General features: G+C 50.2%; 1 protein-coding gene across 1 annotated transcript in view; it reads right to left on the bottom strand.

Moving 5' to 3' along the window:
- The window catches only part of LOC140355541 (macrophage colony-stimulating factor 1 receptor 2-like), a 16079-nt gene extending 4417 nt beyond the window's left edge, over positions 1–11662 (bottom strand). The window contains exons 1-5 of the mRNA XM_072440163.1: positions 11435–11662; positions 1792–2064; positions 1314–1607; positions 313–449; positions 73–238 (exon numbers count right to left, since the gene is read on the bottom strand). Of these exons, the coding sequence (XP_072296264.1) occupies positions 73–238; positions 313–449; positions 1314–1607; positions 1792–2064; positions 11435–11498 (934 nt within the window). The 5' untranslated portion in view covers positions 11499–11662. The remainder of the gene's footprint in view (positions 1–72; positions 239–312; positions 450–1313; positions 1608–1791; positions 2065–11434) is intronic.
- Positions 11663–11804: the final 142 nt, after the last annotated feature.

Raw genomic sequence — 11804 nt, 5'->3', positions numbered from 1 at the left:
CGTGTGTCTCTGGAACACTGGATCATTTCCTATGAACATTGTTTAATCTGTTGGTGTGAAGTGTGTTCTAACCTCTGACCTCCAGGTGCGTGGTTGCCGTGGAGACGCCTGCCTTGTTCCCGCCTGTGCAGGTGAAAAGTCCCGAGTCCTGTGTCTGGACTGAGTCCAGGACCAGGGTCCGGTTCATGAGGACTCTGGACCGAGAGTGAGACTGACTCATGGACTCTGAGACCTGGACCTGAGCCAAGACAAGACTCAGACTGAGGCTCAGCACCACCAGATGATGTCACAGTGTGGAGGGGGCGGGGTTACCTGTCCTGGGGGGCGTGTCCAGGTGAGGTTGAAGAAGTGGTTCTTGTTACTGCAGAAACATGTGACCTCAAACCTCTCTCCGACCAATCGAATCACAGCCTTCAGAGAGACGGACAGAGCAGGCGGGGCCACTAGCTCTGAAACCAATCACAGACACAGAGAGAGAGCCAATCAGAGACAGGGACACAGAGCGGTTGGGTCTGGGTGGGTCGGTCGGCTCCGTTGGGTCAGCTGGGTCGGCTCTGTCGGTCAGATGAGTTGGTTCGGGTGTGTCGGTCGGGTCAGTAGGGTCGGGTGTGTCGGTCGGGTCAGTAGGGTCGGGTGTGTCGGTCGGGTCAGTAGGGTCGAGTGTGTTGGTCGGGTCAGTAGGGTCGGGTGTGTCGGTCGGGTCAGTAGGGTCGGGTGTGTCGGTCGGGTCAGTAGGGTCGGGTGTGTCGGTCGGGTCAGTAGGGTCGGGTGTGTCGGTCGGGTCAGTAGGGTCGGGTGTGTCGGTCGGGTCAGTAGGGTCGGGTGTGTCGGTCGGGTCAGTAGGGTCGGGTGTGTCGGTCGGGTCAGTAGGGTCGGGTGTGTCGGTCGGGTCAGTAGGGTCGGGTGTGTCGGTCGGGTCAGTAGGGTCGGGTGTGTCGGTCGGGTCAGTAGGGTCGAGTGTGTCGGTCGGGTCAGTAGGGTCGAGTGTGTCGGTCGGGTCAGTAGGGTCGGGTGTGTCGGTCGGGTCAGTAGGGTCGGGTGTGTCGGTCGGGTCAGTAGGGTCGGGTGTGTCGGTCGGGTCAGTAGGGTCGAGTGTGTCGGTCGGGTCAGTAGGGTCGGGTGTGTCGGTCGGGTCAGTAGGGTCGGGTGTGTCGGTCGGGTCAGTAGGGTCGGGTGTGTCGGTCGGGTCAGTAGGGTCGGGTGTGTCGGTCGGGTCAGTAGGGTCGGGTGTGTCGGTCGGGTCAGTAGGGTCGGGTGTGTCGGTCGGGTCAGTAGGGTCGGGTGTGTCGGTGGTGACCGGGTGAAGGACTCACTGTGCTCCACCCACAGGTCCAGTGGCGCTGATGTCACTTCCTGTCCGTGTCTCCGCCCCCTGCAGCGGTATGACCCTTCAAACGACCTTTGAACCCGGTGCACCAGAGCGCCGCGCCAGGGGTCAAAGCTGAAGGTCATGCCCCGCGGCAGGACCTCCCCCTCGGCCTCTGATAGGACGGTGAGCTCAGTGATGTCAGAGTCTGTGGGAAGGCAACGTAACAGGAAGTCCCGCCCCTCCTCCACGCTGGACCGAGACCGGGACACGACGAAGGCCGAGCCGAGATCTGAAGGGTCTGAGGGAGAACCGGGTCAGAACCGGGTCAGAACCGGGTCAGAACCAGGTCAGAATCGGGTCAGAACCGGGTCAGAACCGGGTCAGAACCGGGTCAGAACCGGGTCAGAACCAGGTCAGAACCAGGACTAGAACCAGGACTAGAGCCGGGTCTAAAGTAGGACTAACCTGAGGGCGGGGCTTACCTGACACGTACAGGTGCACTGCAGTGGTGGGCGGGGCTGAGGCCGAGCTGTGATTGGCCGGAGCGGAGCAGCTGTACGTTCCCGTGTGTCGGGGGTTCGTGTGAGTCACCGTGACTCTGTCGCCGAGGGCAACGTGCATTAGCCTGAAGGACGAACTCCGAAGGAACAGAGGCCCGTCTCCAAGGCAACGCACCAAGAGGGTGGAGCCAGAGTGGACCGTCAGTTCTGATTGGTCAGAAACAATGACGTCGTTCACACTGATCTGAAGAACTGCTGCAACAAAGAAAAGAACCAGAGGTCAGAGGAGGAGCAGAGGAGGAGCAGAGGAGGAGCAGAGGAGGAGCAGATGAGGAGCAGAGGAGGAACAGAGGAGGAGCAGGGGAGGAGAAGAGGAGGAGTAGAGGAGGAGCAGAGGAGGAGCAGAGGAGGAGCAGAGGAGGAGCAGAGGAGGAGCAGAGGAGGAGCAGAGGAGGAACAGAGGAGGAGCAGGGGAGGAGAAGAGGAGGAGTAGAGGAGGAGCAGAGGAGGAGCAGAGGAGGAGCAGAGGAGGAGAAGAGGAGGAGCAGAGGAGGAGCAGAGGAGGAGAAGAGGAGGAGTAGAGGAGGAGCAGAGGAGGAGCAGAGGAGGAGCAGAGGAGGAGCAGAGGAGGAGTAGAGGAGGAGCAGAGGAGGAGCAGAGGAGGAGCAGAGGAGGAGCAGAGGAGGAACAGAGGAGGAGCAGGGGAGGAGAAGAGGAGGAGTAGAGGAGGAGCAGAGGAGGAGCAGAGGAGGAGCAGAGGAGGAGTAGAGGAGGAGCAGAGGAGGAGCAGAGGAGGAGCAGAGGAGGAGCAGATGAGGAGCAGAGGAGGAGAAGAGGAGGAGCAGAGGAGGAGCAGAGAAGGAGCAGAGGAGGAGTAGAGGAGGAGCAGAGGAGGAGCAGAGGAGGAGTAGAGGAGGAGCAGAGGAGGAGCAGAGGAGGAGTAGAGGAGGAGCAGAGGAGGAGCAGAGGAGGAGCAGATGAGGAGAAGAGGAGGAGCAGAGGAGGAGCAGAGAAGGAGCAGAGGAGGAGAAGAGGAGGAGAAGAGGAGGAGCAGAGGAGGAGCAGAGGAGGAGAAGAGGAGGAGAAGAGGAGGAGCAGAGGAGGAGCAGAGGAGGAGAAGAGGAGGAGAAGAGGAGGAGCAGAGGAGGAGCAGAGGAGGAGCAGAGGAGGAGAAGAGGAGGAGCAGAGGAGGAGCAGAGTAGGAGAAGAGGAGGAGAAGAGGAGGAGAAGAGGAGGAGAAGAGGAGGAGCAGAGGAGGAGCAGGTGAGGAGCAGAGGAGGAGCAGAGTAGGAGAAGAGGAGGAGAAGAGGAGGAGAAGAGGAGGAGAAGAGGAGGAGCAAAGGAGGAGGAGAGGAGGAGAAGAGGAGGAGCAGAGGAGGAGCAGGTGAGGAGCAGAGGAGGAGCAGAGTAGGAGAAGAGGAGGAGAAGAGGAGGAGAAGAGGAGGAGAAGAGGAGGAGCAAAGGAGGAGCAGAGGAGGAGTAGAGGAGGAGAAGAGGAGGAGAAGAGGAGGAGCAGAGGAGGAGAAGAGGAGGAGCAGAGGAGGAGCAGAGGAGGAGAAGAGGAGGAGCAGAGGAGGAGCAGAGGAGGAGCAGAGGAGGAGCAGAGGAGGAGCAGAGGAGGAACAGAGGAGGAGCAGAGGAGGAGCAGAGGAGGAACAGAGGAGGAGCAGATGAGGAGAAGAGGAGGAGCAGAGGAGGAGCAGAGAAGGAGCAGAGGAGGAGCAGAGGAGGAGAAGAGGAGGAGCAGAGGAGGAGCAGAGGAGGAACAGAGGAGGAACAGAGGAGGAGCAGAGGAGGAGCAGAGGAGGAACAGAGGAGGAGCAGAGGAGGAACAGAGGAGGAGCAGAGGAGGAACAGAGGAGGAGCAGAGGAGGAGCAGAGGAGGAACAGAGGAGGAGCAGAGGAGGAGCAGAGGAGGAGCAGAGGAGGAACAGAGGAGGAGCAGAGGAGGAACAGAGGAGGAGCAGAGGAGGAACAGAGGAGGAGCAGAGGAGGAGCAGAGGAGGAACAGAGGAGGAGCAGAGGAGGAGCAGAGGAGGAGCAGAGGAGGAGCAGAGGAGGAGCAGAGGAGGAACAGAGGAGGAGCAGAGGAGGAGCAGAGGAGGAGCAGAGGAGGAGCAGAGGAGGAACAGAGGAGGAACAGAGGAGGAGCAGAGGAGGAGCAGAGGAGGAGCACTTAGACAGGTGGATGTGATAAAGACTCAGGAGCCTCTGATGTTCAAACTCTTTTCACTTTATTTAAAATCACAATCAAACATTTTCATTGGTTTGGTACAGATTCTTTCAGCCAATCACAGGCTCCATTCAGAGAGCGGGAATCTGACTTCTTATTGGATGTCGCGGTTCTTGAGTGAAACTTCCTGAGTAGGGGGCGGGCTCTTGCGAGTCACTTCCTGTAGGTTTGTGGCGATGCGAGATGTTTGTAGAAGAAGAGCCTGATGGTTCTCCACCAACAGAGAGACCTGCAACAAGACCTGGTTTAGTCCTGCTTTAGTCCTGCTTTAGTCCTGGTTTAGTCCTGGTTAGACCTGGTTTAGACCTGGTTTAGTCCTGGTTTAGACCTGGTTTAGTCCTGGTTTAGTCCTGGTTTAGTCCTGGTTTAGACCTGGTTTAGACCTGGTTTAGTCCTGGTTTAGTCCTGGTTTAGTCCTGGTTTAGTCCTGGATTACACCTGGTTTAGTCCTGGTTTAGTCCTGGTTTAGTCCTGGTTTAGTCCTGGTTTAGTCCTGGATTACACCTGGTTTAGTCCTGCTTTAGTCCTGGTTTAGTCCTGGTTTAGTCCTGGTTTAGTCCTGGATTACACCTGGTTTAGTCCTGGTTTAGTCCTGGTTTAGACCTGGTTTAGACCTGGTTTAGTCCTGGTTTAGTCCTGGTTTAGTCCTGGGTTAGTCCTGTTTTAGTCCTGGTTTAGTCCTGGTTTAGTCCTGGTTTAGTCCTGGTTTAGTCCTGGTTTAGTCCTGGATTAGACCTGGTTTAGTCCTGGTTTAGTCCTGGTTTAGTCCTGGTTTAGTCCTGGTTTGGACCTGGTTTAGTCCTGGTTTAGTCCTGGTTTAGTCATGGTTTAGTCATGGTTTAGTCCTGGTTTAGTCCTGGTTTAGTCCTGGTTTAGTCCTGGTTTGGACCTGGTTTAGTCCTGGTTTAGTCCTGGTTTAGTCATGGTTTAGTCCTGGTTTAGTCATGGTTTAGTCCTGGTTTAGTCCTGGTTTAGACCTGCTTTAGACCTGGTTTAGTCTTGATTTAGTCCTGGTTTAGTCCTGGTTTAGTCCTGGTTTAGTCCTGCTTAAGACCTGGTTTAGTCCTGGTTTAGTCCTGGTTTAGACCTGGTTTAGTCCTGGTTTAGTTCTGGTTTAGTCCTGCTTTAGTCCTGCTTTAGTCCTGAATTAGTCCTGGTTTAGTCCTGGTTTAGTCTTAGTTTAGTCCTGGTTTAGTCCTGGTTTAGTCCTGCTTTAGTCCTGGTTTAGTCCTGGTTTAGTCTTGGTTTAGTCCTGGTTTAGACCTGGTTTAGTCCTGCTTTAGTTCTGGTTTAGTCCTGGTTTAGACCTGGTTAAGTCCTGCTTTAGTCCTGGTTTAGTCCTGGTTTAGTCCTGGTTTAGTCCTGGTTCTGACCTGGTTTAGTCCTGGTTTAGTCCTGGTTTAGTCCTGCTTTAGTCCTGCTTTAGTCCTGGTTTAGACCTGGTTTAGTCCTGAATTAGTCCTGGTTTAGTCCTGGTTTAGTCCTGTTTAGACCTGGTTTAGTCATGAATTAGTCCTGGTTTAGTCCTGGGTTAGCCCTGGTTTAGTCCTGGTTTAGTCCTGTTTTAGTCCTGGTTTAGTCCTGGTTTAGTTCTGGTTTAGTCCTGGTTTAGTCCTGGTTTAGTCCTGTTTTAGTCCTGGTTTAGTCCTGGTTTAGTCCTGGTTTAGTCCTGGTTTAGTCCTGGTTTAGTCCTGGATTAGACCTGGTTTAGTCCTTGTTTAGACCTGGTTTAGTCCTGGTTTAGTCCTGGTTTAGTCCTGGTTTAGTTCTGGTTTAGTCCTGGTTTAGTCCTGGTTTAGTCCTGTTTTAGTCCTGGTTTAGTCCTGGTTTAGTCCTGGTTTAGTCCTGGTTTAGTCCTGCTTTAGTCCTGGTTTAGTCCTGGTTTAGACCTGGTTTAGTCCTGGTTTAGACCTGGTTAAGTCCTGCTTTAGTCCTGGTTTAGTCCTGGTTTAGACCTGGTTTAGTCCTGGTTTAGTCCTGGATTAGTCCTGGTTTAGTCCTGGTTTAGTCCTGGATTAGACCTGGTTTAGTCCTGGTTTAGTCCTGGGTTAGTCCTGTTTTAGTCCTGGTTTAGCCCTGGTTTAGTCCTGGTTTAGTCCTGGTTTAGTCCTGGTTTAGTCCTGTTTTAGTCCTGGTTTAGTCCTGGTTTAGTCCTGGTTTAGTCCTGGTTTAGTCCTGGATTAGACCTGGTTTAGTCCTTGTTTAGACCTGGTTTAGTCCTGGTTTAGTCCTGGTTTAGTCCTGGGTTAGTCCTGTTTTAGTCCTGGTTTAGTCCTGGTTTAGTCCTGGTTTAGTCCTGGTTTAGTCCTGGATTAGACCTGGTTTAGTCCTGGTTTAGTCCTGGTTTAGTCCTGGTTTAGTCCTGGTTTAGTCCTGGTTTAGTCCTGGTTTGGATCTGGTTTAGTCCTGGTTTAGTCCTGGTTTAGTCCTGGTTTAGACCTGCTTTAGTCCTGGTTTAGTCTTGATTTAGTTCTGGTTTAGTCTTAGTTTAGTCCTGCTTTAGTCCTGCTTTAGACCTGGTTTAGTCCTGCTTTAGTCCTGGTTTAGTCTTAGTTTAGTCCTGGTTTAGTCCTGGTTTAGTCCTGGTTTAGACCTGCTTTAGTCCTGGTTTAGTCTTAGTTTAGTCCTGGTTTAGTCCTGGTTTAGTCCTGCTTTAGTCCTGGTTTAGTCCTGGTTTAGTCTTGGTTTAGTCCTGCTTTAGTTCTGGTTTAGTCCTGCTTTAGTCCTGAATTAGTCCTGGTTTAGTCCTGGTTTAGTCCTGCTTTAGTCCTGGTTTAGTCCTGGTTTAGTCTTGGTTTAGTCCTGCTTTAGTTCTGGTTTAGTCCTGGTTTAGTCCTGGTTTAGTCCTGGTTTAGTCCTGGTTTAGTTCTGGTTTAGTCCTGGTTTAGTCCTGGATTAGACCTGATTTAGTCTTGATTTAGTCCTGCTTTAGTCCTGGTTTAGTCCTGGTTTAGTCCTGGTTTAGTCCTGAATTAGTCCTGGTTTAGTCCTGGTTTAGTCCTTCTTTAGACCTGGTTTATACCTGGTTTAGACCTGGTTTAGTCCTGGTTTAGTCCTGCTTTAGTCCTGGTTTAGTCCTGTTTAGACCTGGTTTAGTCCTGAATTAGTCCTTCTTTAGACCTGGTTTATACCTGGTTTAGACCTGGTTTAGTCCTGGTTTAGTCCTGCTTTAGTCCTGGTTTAGTCCTGTTTAGACCTGGTTTAGACCTGGTTTAGTCCTGGTTTAGTCCTGCTTTAGTCCTGGTTTAGTCCTGTTTAGACCTGGTTTAGACCTGGTTTAGTCCTGGTTTAGTCCTGATTTAGTCCTGCTTTAGTTCTGGTTTAGTCCTGGTTTAGACCTGGTTTAGTCCTGGATTAAACCTGGTTTAGTCCTGGTTTAGTCCTGGTTTAGTCCTGGTTTAGACCTGGTTTAGTCCTGGTTTAGTCCTGGTTTAGTCCTGGTTTAGACCTGGTTTAGTCCTGGTTTAGTCCTGGGTTAGTCCTGTTTTAGTCCTGGTTTAGTCCTGGTTTAGTCCTGGTTTAGTCCTGGTTTAGACCTGGTTTAGTCCTGGTTTAGACCTGGTTTAGTCCTGGTTTAGTCTTGGTTTAGTCCTGGTTTAGACCTGGTTTAGTCCTGCTTTAGTTCTGGTTTAGTCCTGGTTTAGACCTGGTTAAGTCCTGCTTTAGTCCTGGTTTAGTCCTGGTTTAGTCCTGGTTTAGTCCTGGTTTAGTCCTGGTTTAGTCCTGGTTCTGACCTGGTTTAGTCCTGCTTTAGTTCTGGTTTAGTCCTGGTTTAGACCTGGTTATGTCCTGCTTTAGTCCTGGTTTAGTCCTGGTTTAGTCCTGGTTCTGACCTGGTTTAGTCCTGGTTTAGACCTGGTTTAGTCCTGAATTAGTCCTGGTTTAGTCCTGGTTTAGTCCTTCTTTAGACCTGGTTTATACCTGGTTTAGTCCTGGTTTAGTCCTGTTTAGACCTGGTTTAGTCCTGAATTAGTCCTGGTTTAGTCCTGGGTTAGTCCTGTTTTAGTCCTGGTTTAGCCCTGGTTTAGTCCTGGTTTAGTCCTGGTTTAGTCCTGTTTTAGTCCTGGTTTAGTCCTGGTTTAGTCCTGGTTTAGTCCTGGTTTAGTCCTGTTTTAGTCCTGGTTTAGTCCTGGTTTAGTCCTGTTTTAGTCCTGGTTTAGTCCTGGTTTAGTCCTGGTTTAGTCCTGGTTTAGTCCTGTTTTAGTCCTGGTTTAGTCCTGGTTTAGTCCTGGTTTAGTCCTGGGTTAGTCCTGGTTTAGTCTTGGTTTAGTCCTGGTTTAGACCTGGTTTAGTCCTGGTTTAGTCCTGGTTTAGTCCTGGTTTAGACCTGCTTTAGACCTGGTTTAGTCCTGGTTCAGAAATGGATTAGTCCTGGTTTAGTCCTGGTTTAGTCCTGTTTTAGTCCTGGTTTAGTCCTGGTTTAGTCCTGGTTTAGTCCTGGATTAGACCTGGTTTAGACCTGATTTAGTCCTGGTTTAGTCCTGGTTTAGTCCTGGTTTAGACCCGCTTTAGTCCTGGTTTAGTCTTGATTTAGTCCTGGTTTAGTCTTAGTTTAGTCCTGCTTTAGTCCTGCTTAAGACCTGGTTTAGTCCTGGTTTAGACCTGGTTTAGTCCTGGTTTAGTCCTGGTTTAGTCCTGGTTTAGTCCTGGTTTAGACCTGCTTTAGACCTGGTTTAGTCCTGCTTTAGTCCTGGTTTAGTCCTGGTTTAGTCCTGGTTTAGACCCGCTTTAGTCCTGGTTTAGTCTTGATTTAGTCCTGGTTTAGTCTTAGTTTAGTCCTGGTTTAGTCCTGCTTTAGTCCTGCTTTAGTTCTGGTTTAGTCCTGAATTAGTCCTGGTTTAGTCCTGGTTTAGTCCTGGTTTAGTCCTGGTTTAGTCCTGGTTTAGTCCTGCTTTAGTCTTGGTTTAGTCCTGGTTTAGACCTGGTTTAGTCCTGCTTTAGTTCTGGTTTAGTCCTGGTTTAGACCTGCTTTAGTCCTGGTTTAGACCTGGATTAGACCTGATTTAGTCTTGATTTAGTCCTGCTTTAGTCCTGGTTTAGTCCTGGTTTAGTCCTGGTTTAGTCCTGAATTAGTCCTGGTTTAGTCCTGGTTTAGTCCTTCTTTAGACCTGGTTTATACCTGGTTTAGACCTGGTTTAGTCCTGGTTTAGTCCTGCTTTAGTCCTGGTTTAGTCCTGTTTAGACCTGGTTTAGTCCTGGTTTAGTCCTGCTTTAGTCCTGGTTTAGTCCTGTTTAGACCTGGTTTAGTCCTGGTTTAGTCCTGCTTTAGTCCTTCTTTAGACCTGGTTTATACCTGGTTTAGACCTGGTTTAGTCCTGGTTTAGTCCTGGTTTAGTCCTGGTTCAGACCTGGTTTAGACCTGGTTTAGTCCTGGTTTAGTCCTGGTTCTGACCTGGTTTAGTCCTGGTTTAGTCCTGGTTTAGTCCTGGTTTAGTCCTGGTTTAGACCTGGTTTAGTCCTGGTTTAGTCCTGGATTAGTCCTGAATTAGTCCTGGTTTAGTCCTGGTTTAGTCCTTCTTTAGACCTGCTTTAGACCTGGTTTAGACCTGGTTTAGTCCTGCTTTAGTCCTGGTTTAGTCCTGGTTTAGACCTGGTTTAGTCCTGCTTTAGTCCAGGTTTAGTCCTGGTTTAGTCCTGCTTTAGACCTGGTTTAGTCCTGCTTTAGTCCTGGTTTAGACCTGGTTTAGTCCTGCTTTAGTCCTGGTTTAATCCTGGTTTAGTCCTGGTTTAGTCCTGGTTTAGTTCTGGTTTAGTCCTGGTTTAGTTCTGGTTTAGTCCTGGTTTAATCCTGGTTTAGTCCTGGTTTAGTTCTGGTTTAGTCCTGGTTTAGTTCTGCTTTAGACCTGGTTTAGTCCTGGTTTAGTCCTGGTTTAGTCCTGGTTTAGTCCTGGTTTAGTCCTGGTTTAGTCCTGGTTTAATCCTGGTTTAGTCCTGGTTTAGTCCTGGTTTAGTCCTGGTTTAGTTCTGGTTTAGTCCTGGTTTAGTTCTGGTTTAGTCCTGGTTTAGTCCTGGTTTAGTCCTGGTTTAGTCCTGGTTTAGTCCTGGTTTAGTCCTGGTTTAGTCCTGGTTTAGTCCTGGTTTAGTTCTGGTTTAGTCCTGGTTTAGTTCTGGTTTAGTCCTGGTTTAATCCTGGTTTAGTCCTGGTTTAGTCCTGGTTTAGTCCTGGTTTAGTCCGGGTTCCTCACCTGACTTCCCAGAATGCCGAGCTGCTTGAGGACTTGGGTCTGGACTTGGACCAGTTGTTGGACTGACCCCAGAAGGTCCGTCCTCCACTGGACCTCCGAGTCCCTGAGTCCAGAGGCCGGACCCGGGTCCAGACCTACAGTGAGCCGGGTTTAGACCAGAACCTTCTAGAACCTTCTAGAACCTTCCAGAACCTTCTAGAGTTCCAATAAAAGAGGCTTTTACACTGAAAAGCTCCAATAAAAGAGGCTTTTACACTGAAAAGCTCCAATAAAAGAGAGGCAGAAGGAGCCAAATCTGTGCACACGCACAAATTTGCAGCTCGAGACAAACAGGAAACAGATGGAACGAGCGCGCATCACTTCCTGTTTCACTTCTCTCTTTTTACTCAAACGTTGCACTTTAACAAACGCTCACGTCAGTGTTTTAATCAGAGAAATTAAAGGACATCCCGTGTGGCACTAAAGGACATCCCGTGTGGCACTAAAGGACATCCCGTGTGGCATTAAAGGACATCCCGTGTAGCATTAAAGGACATCCCGTGTAGCATTAAAGGACATCCCGTGTGGCATTAAAGGACATCCCGTGTGGCATTAAAGGACATCCCGTGTGGCATTAAAGGACATCCCGTGTGGAATTAAAGGACATCCCGTGTGGCATTAAAGGACATCCCGTGTGGCACTAAAGGACATCCCGTGTGGCACTAAAGGACATCCCGTGTGGCACTAAAGGACCTCCCGTGTGGCATTAAAGGACATCCCGTGTAGCATTAAAGGACATCCCGTGTAGCATTAAAGGACATCCCGTGTGGCATTAAAGGACATCCCGTGTGGCATTAAAGGACATCCCGTGTGGCATTAAAGGACATCCCGTGTGGCATTAAAGGACATCCCGTGTGGCATTAAAGGACATCCCGTGTGGCATTAAAGGACATCCTGTGTGGCACTAAAGGACATCCCGTGTGGCATTAAAGGACATCCCGTGTGGCATTAAAGGACATCCCGTGTGGCATTAAAGGACATTATGTGAAATAATTCATCTTAAAATAAAACAGATCAAACTCAAAATTATTTCAAAGTTAAAGTTTTAAATCCTTCAGAATAAAACGCTTCAGATCTGGATTTAACACGTTTGAGTTTCATCTAAATCAGATCTTAGATCTTTATCTTAGATCTTTAAATCACTTTAGACCCTTTACTCCTGCCGTACCTGCCAAAAGGTCCTGCGAGAGTCCAGACCCCAGGACCAGGACCAAGACCAGGATCCACCGCATCTTCAGAGCAGGTCCAGAGCAGGTCCAGAGCAGGTCCAGAGCAGGTCCAGAGCAGGTCCAGAGCAGGTCCAGAGCAGGTCCAGAGCAGGTCCAGAGCAGGTCCAGAGCAGGTCCAGAGCAGGTCCAGAGCAGGTCCAGAGCAGGTCCAGACTGAGTCCAGGTCGTTCTGGTTTTCGTTTGTCCAGCTTTAAACTCAGTGAAACTAAGACTTCCTCAAAACCGGCTGAGATTTCACAAGAAGCAGAAGAAACGTCTTCCTCAAACGCCACAGACACTTTAGTCCAGAGCCCACCACAGCAGGGTTCA

This window comes from Eucyclogobius newberryi, unplaced genomic scaffold (genome assembly GCF_026437365.1).
Source record: "Eucyclogobius newberryi isolate DKJ021-1_F unplaced genomic scaffold, fEucNew1.0.hap1 SCAF_110, whole genome shotgun sequence".
NCBI classification, from domain to species: Eukaryota; Metazoa; Chordata; class Actinopteri; order Gobiiformes; family Gobiidae; genus Eucyclogobius; species Eucyclogobius newberryi.
Note: the sequence above shows the minus strand (reverse complement) of the source record. Positions and strands in the feature narration are given on the sequence as shown.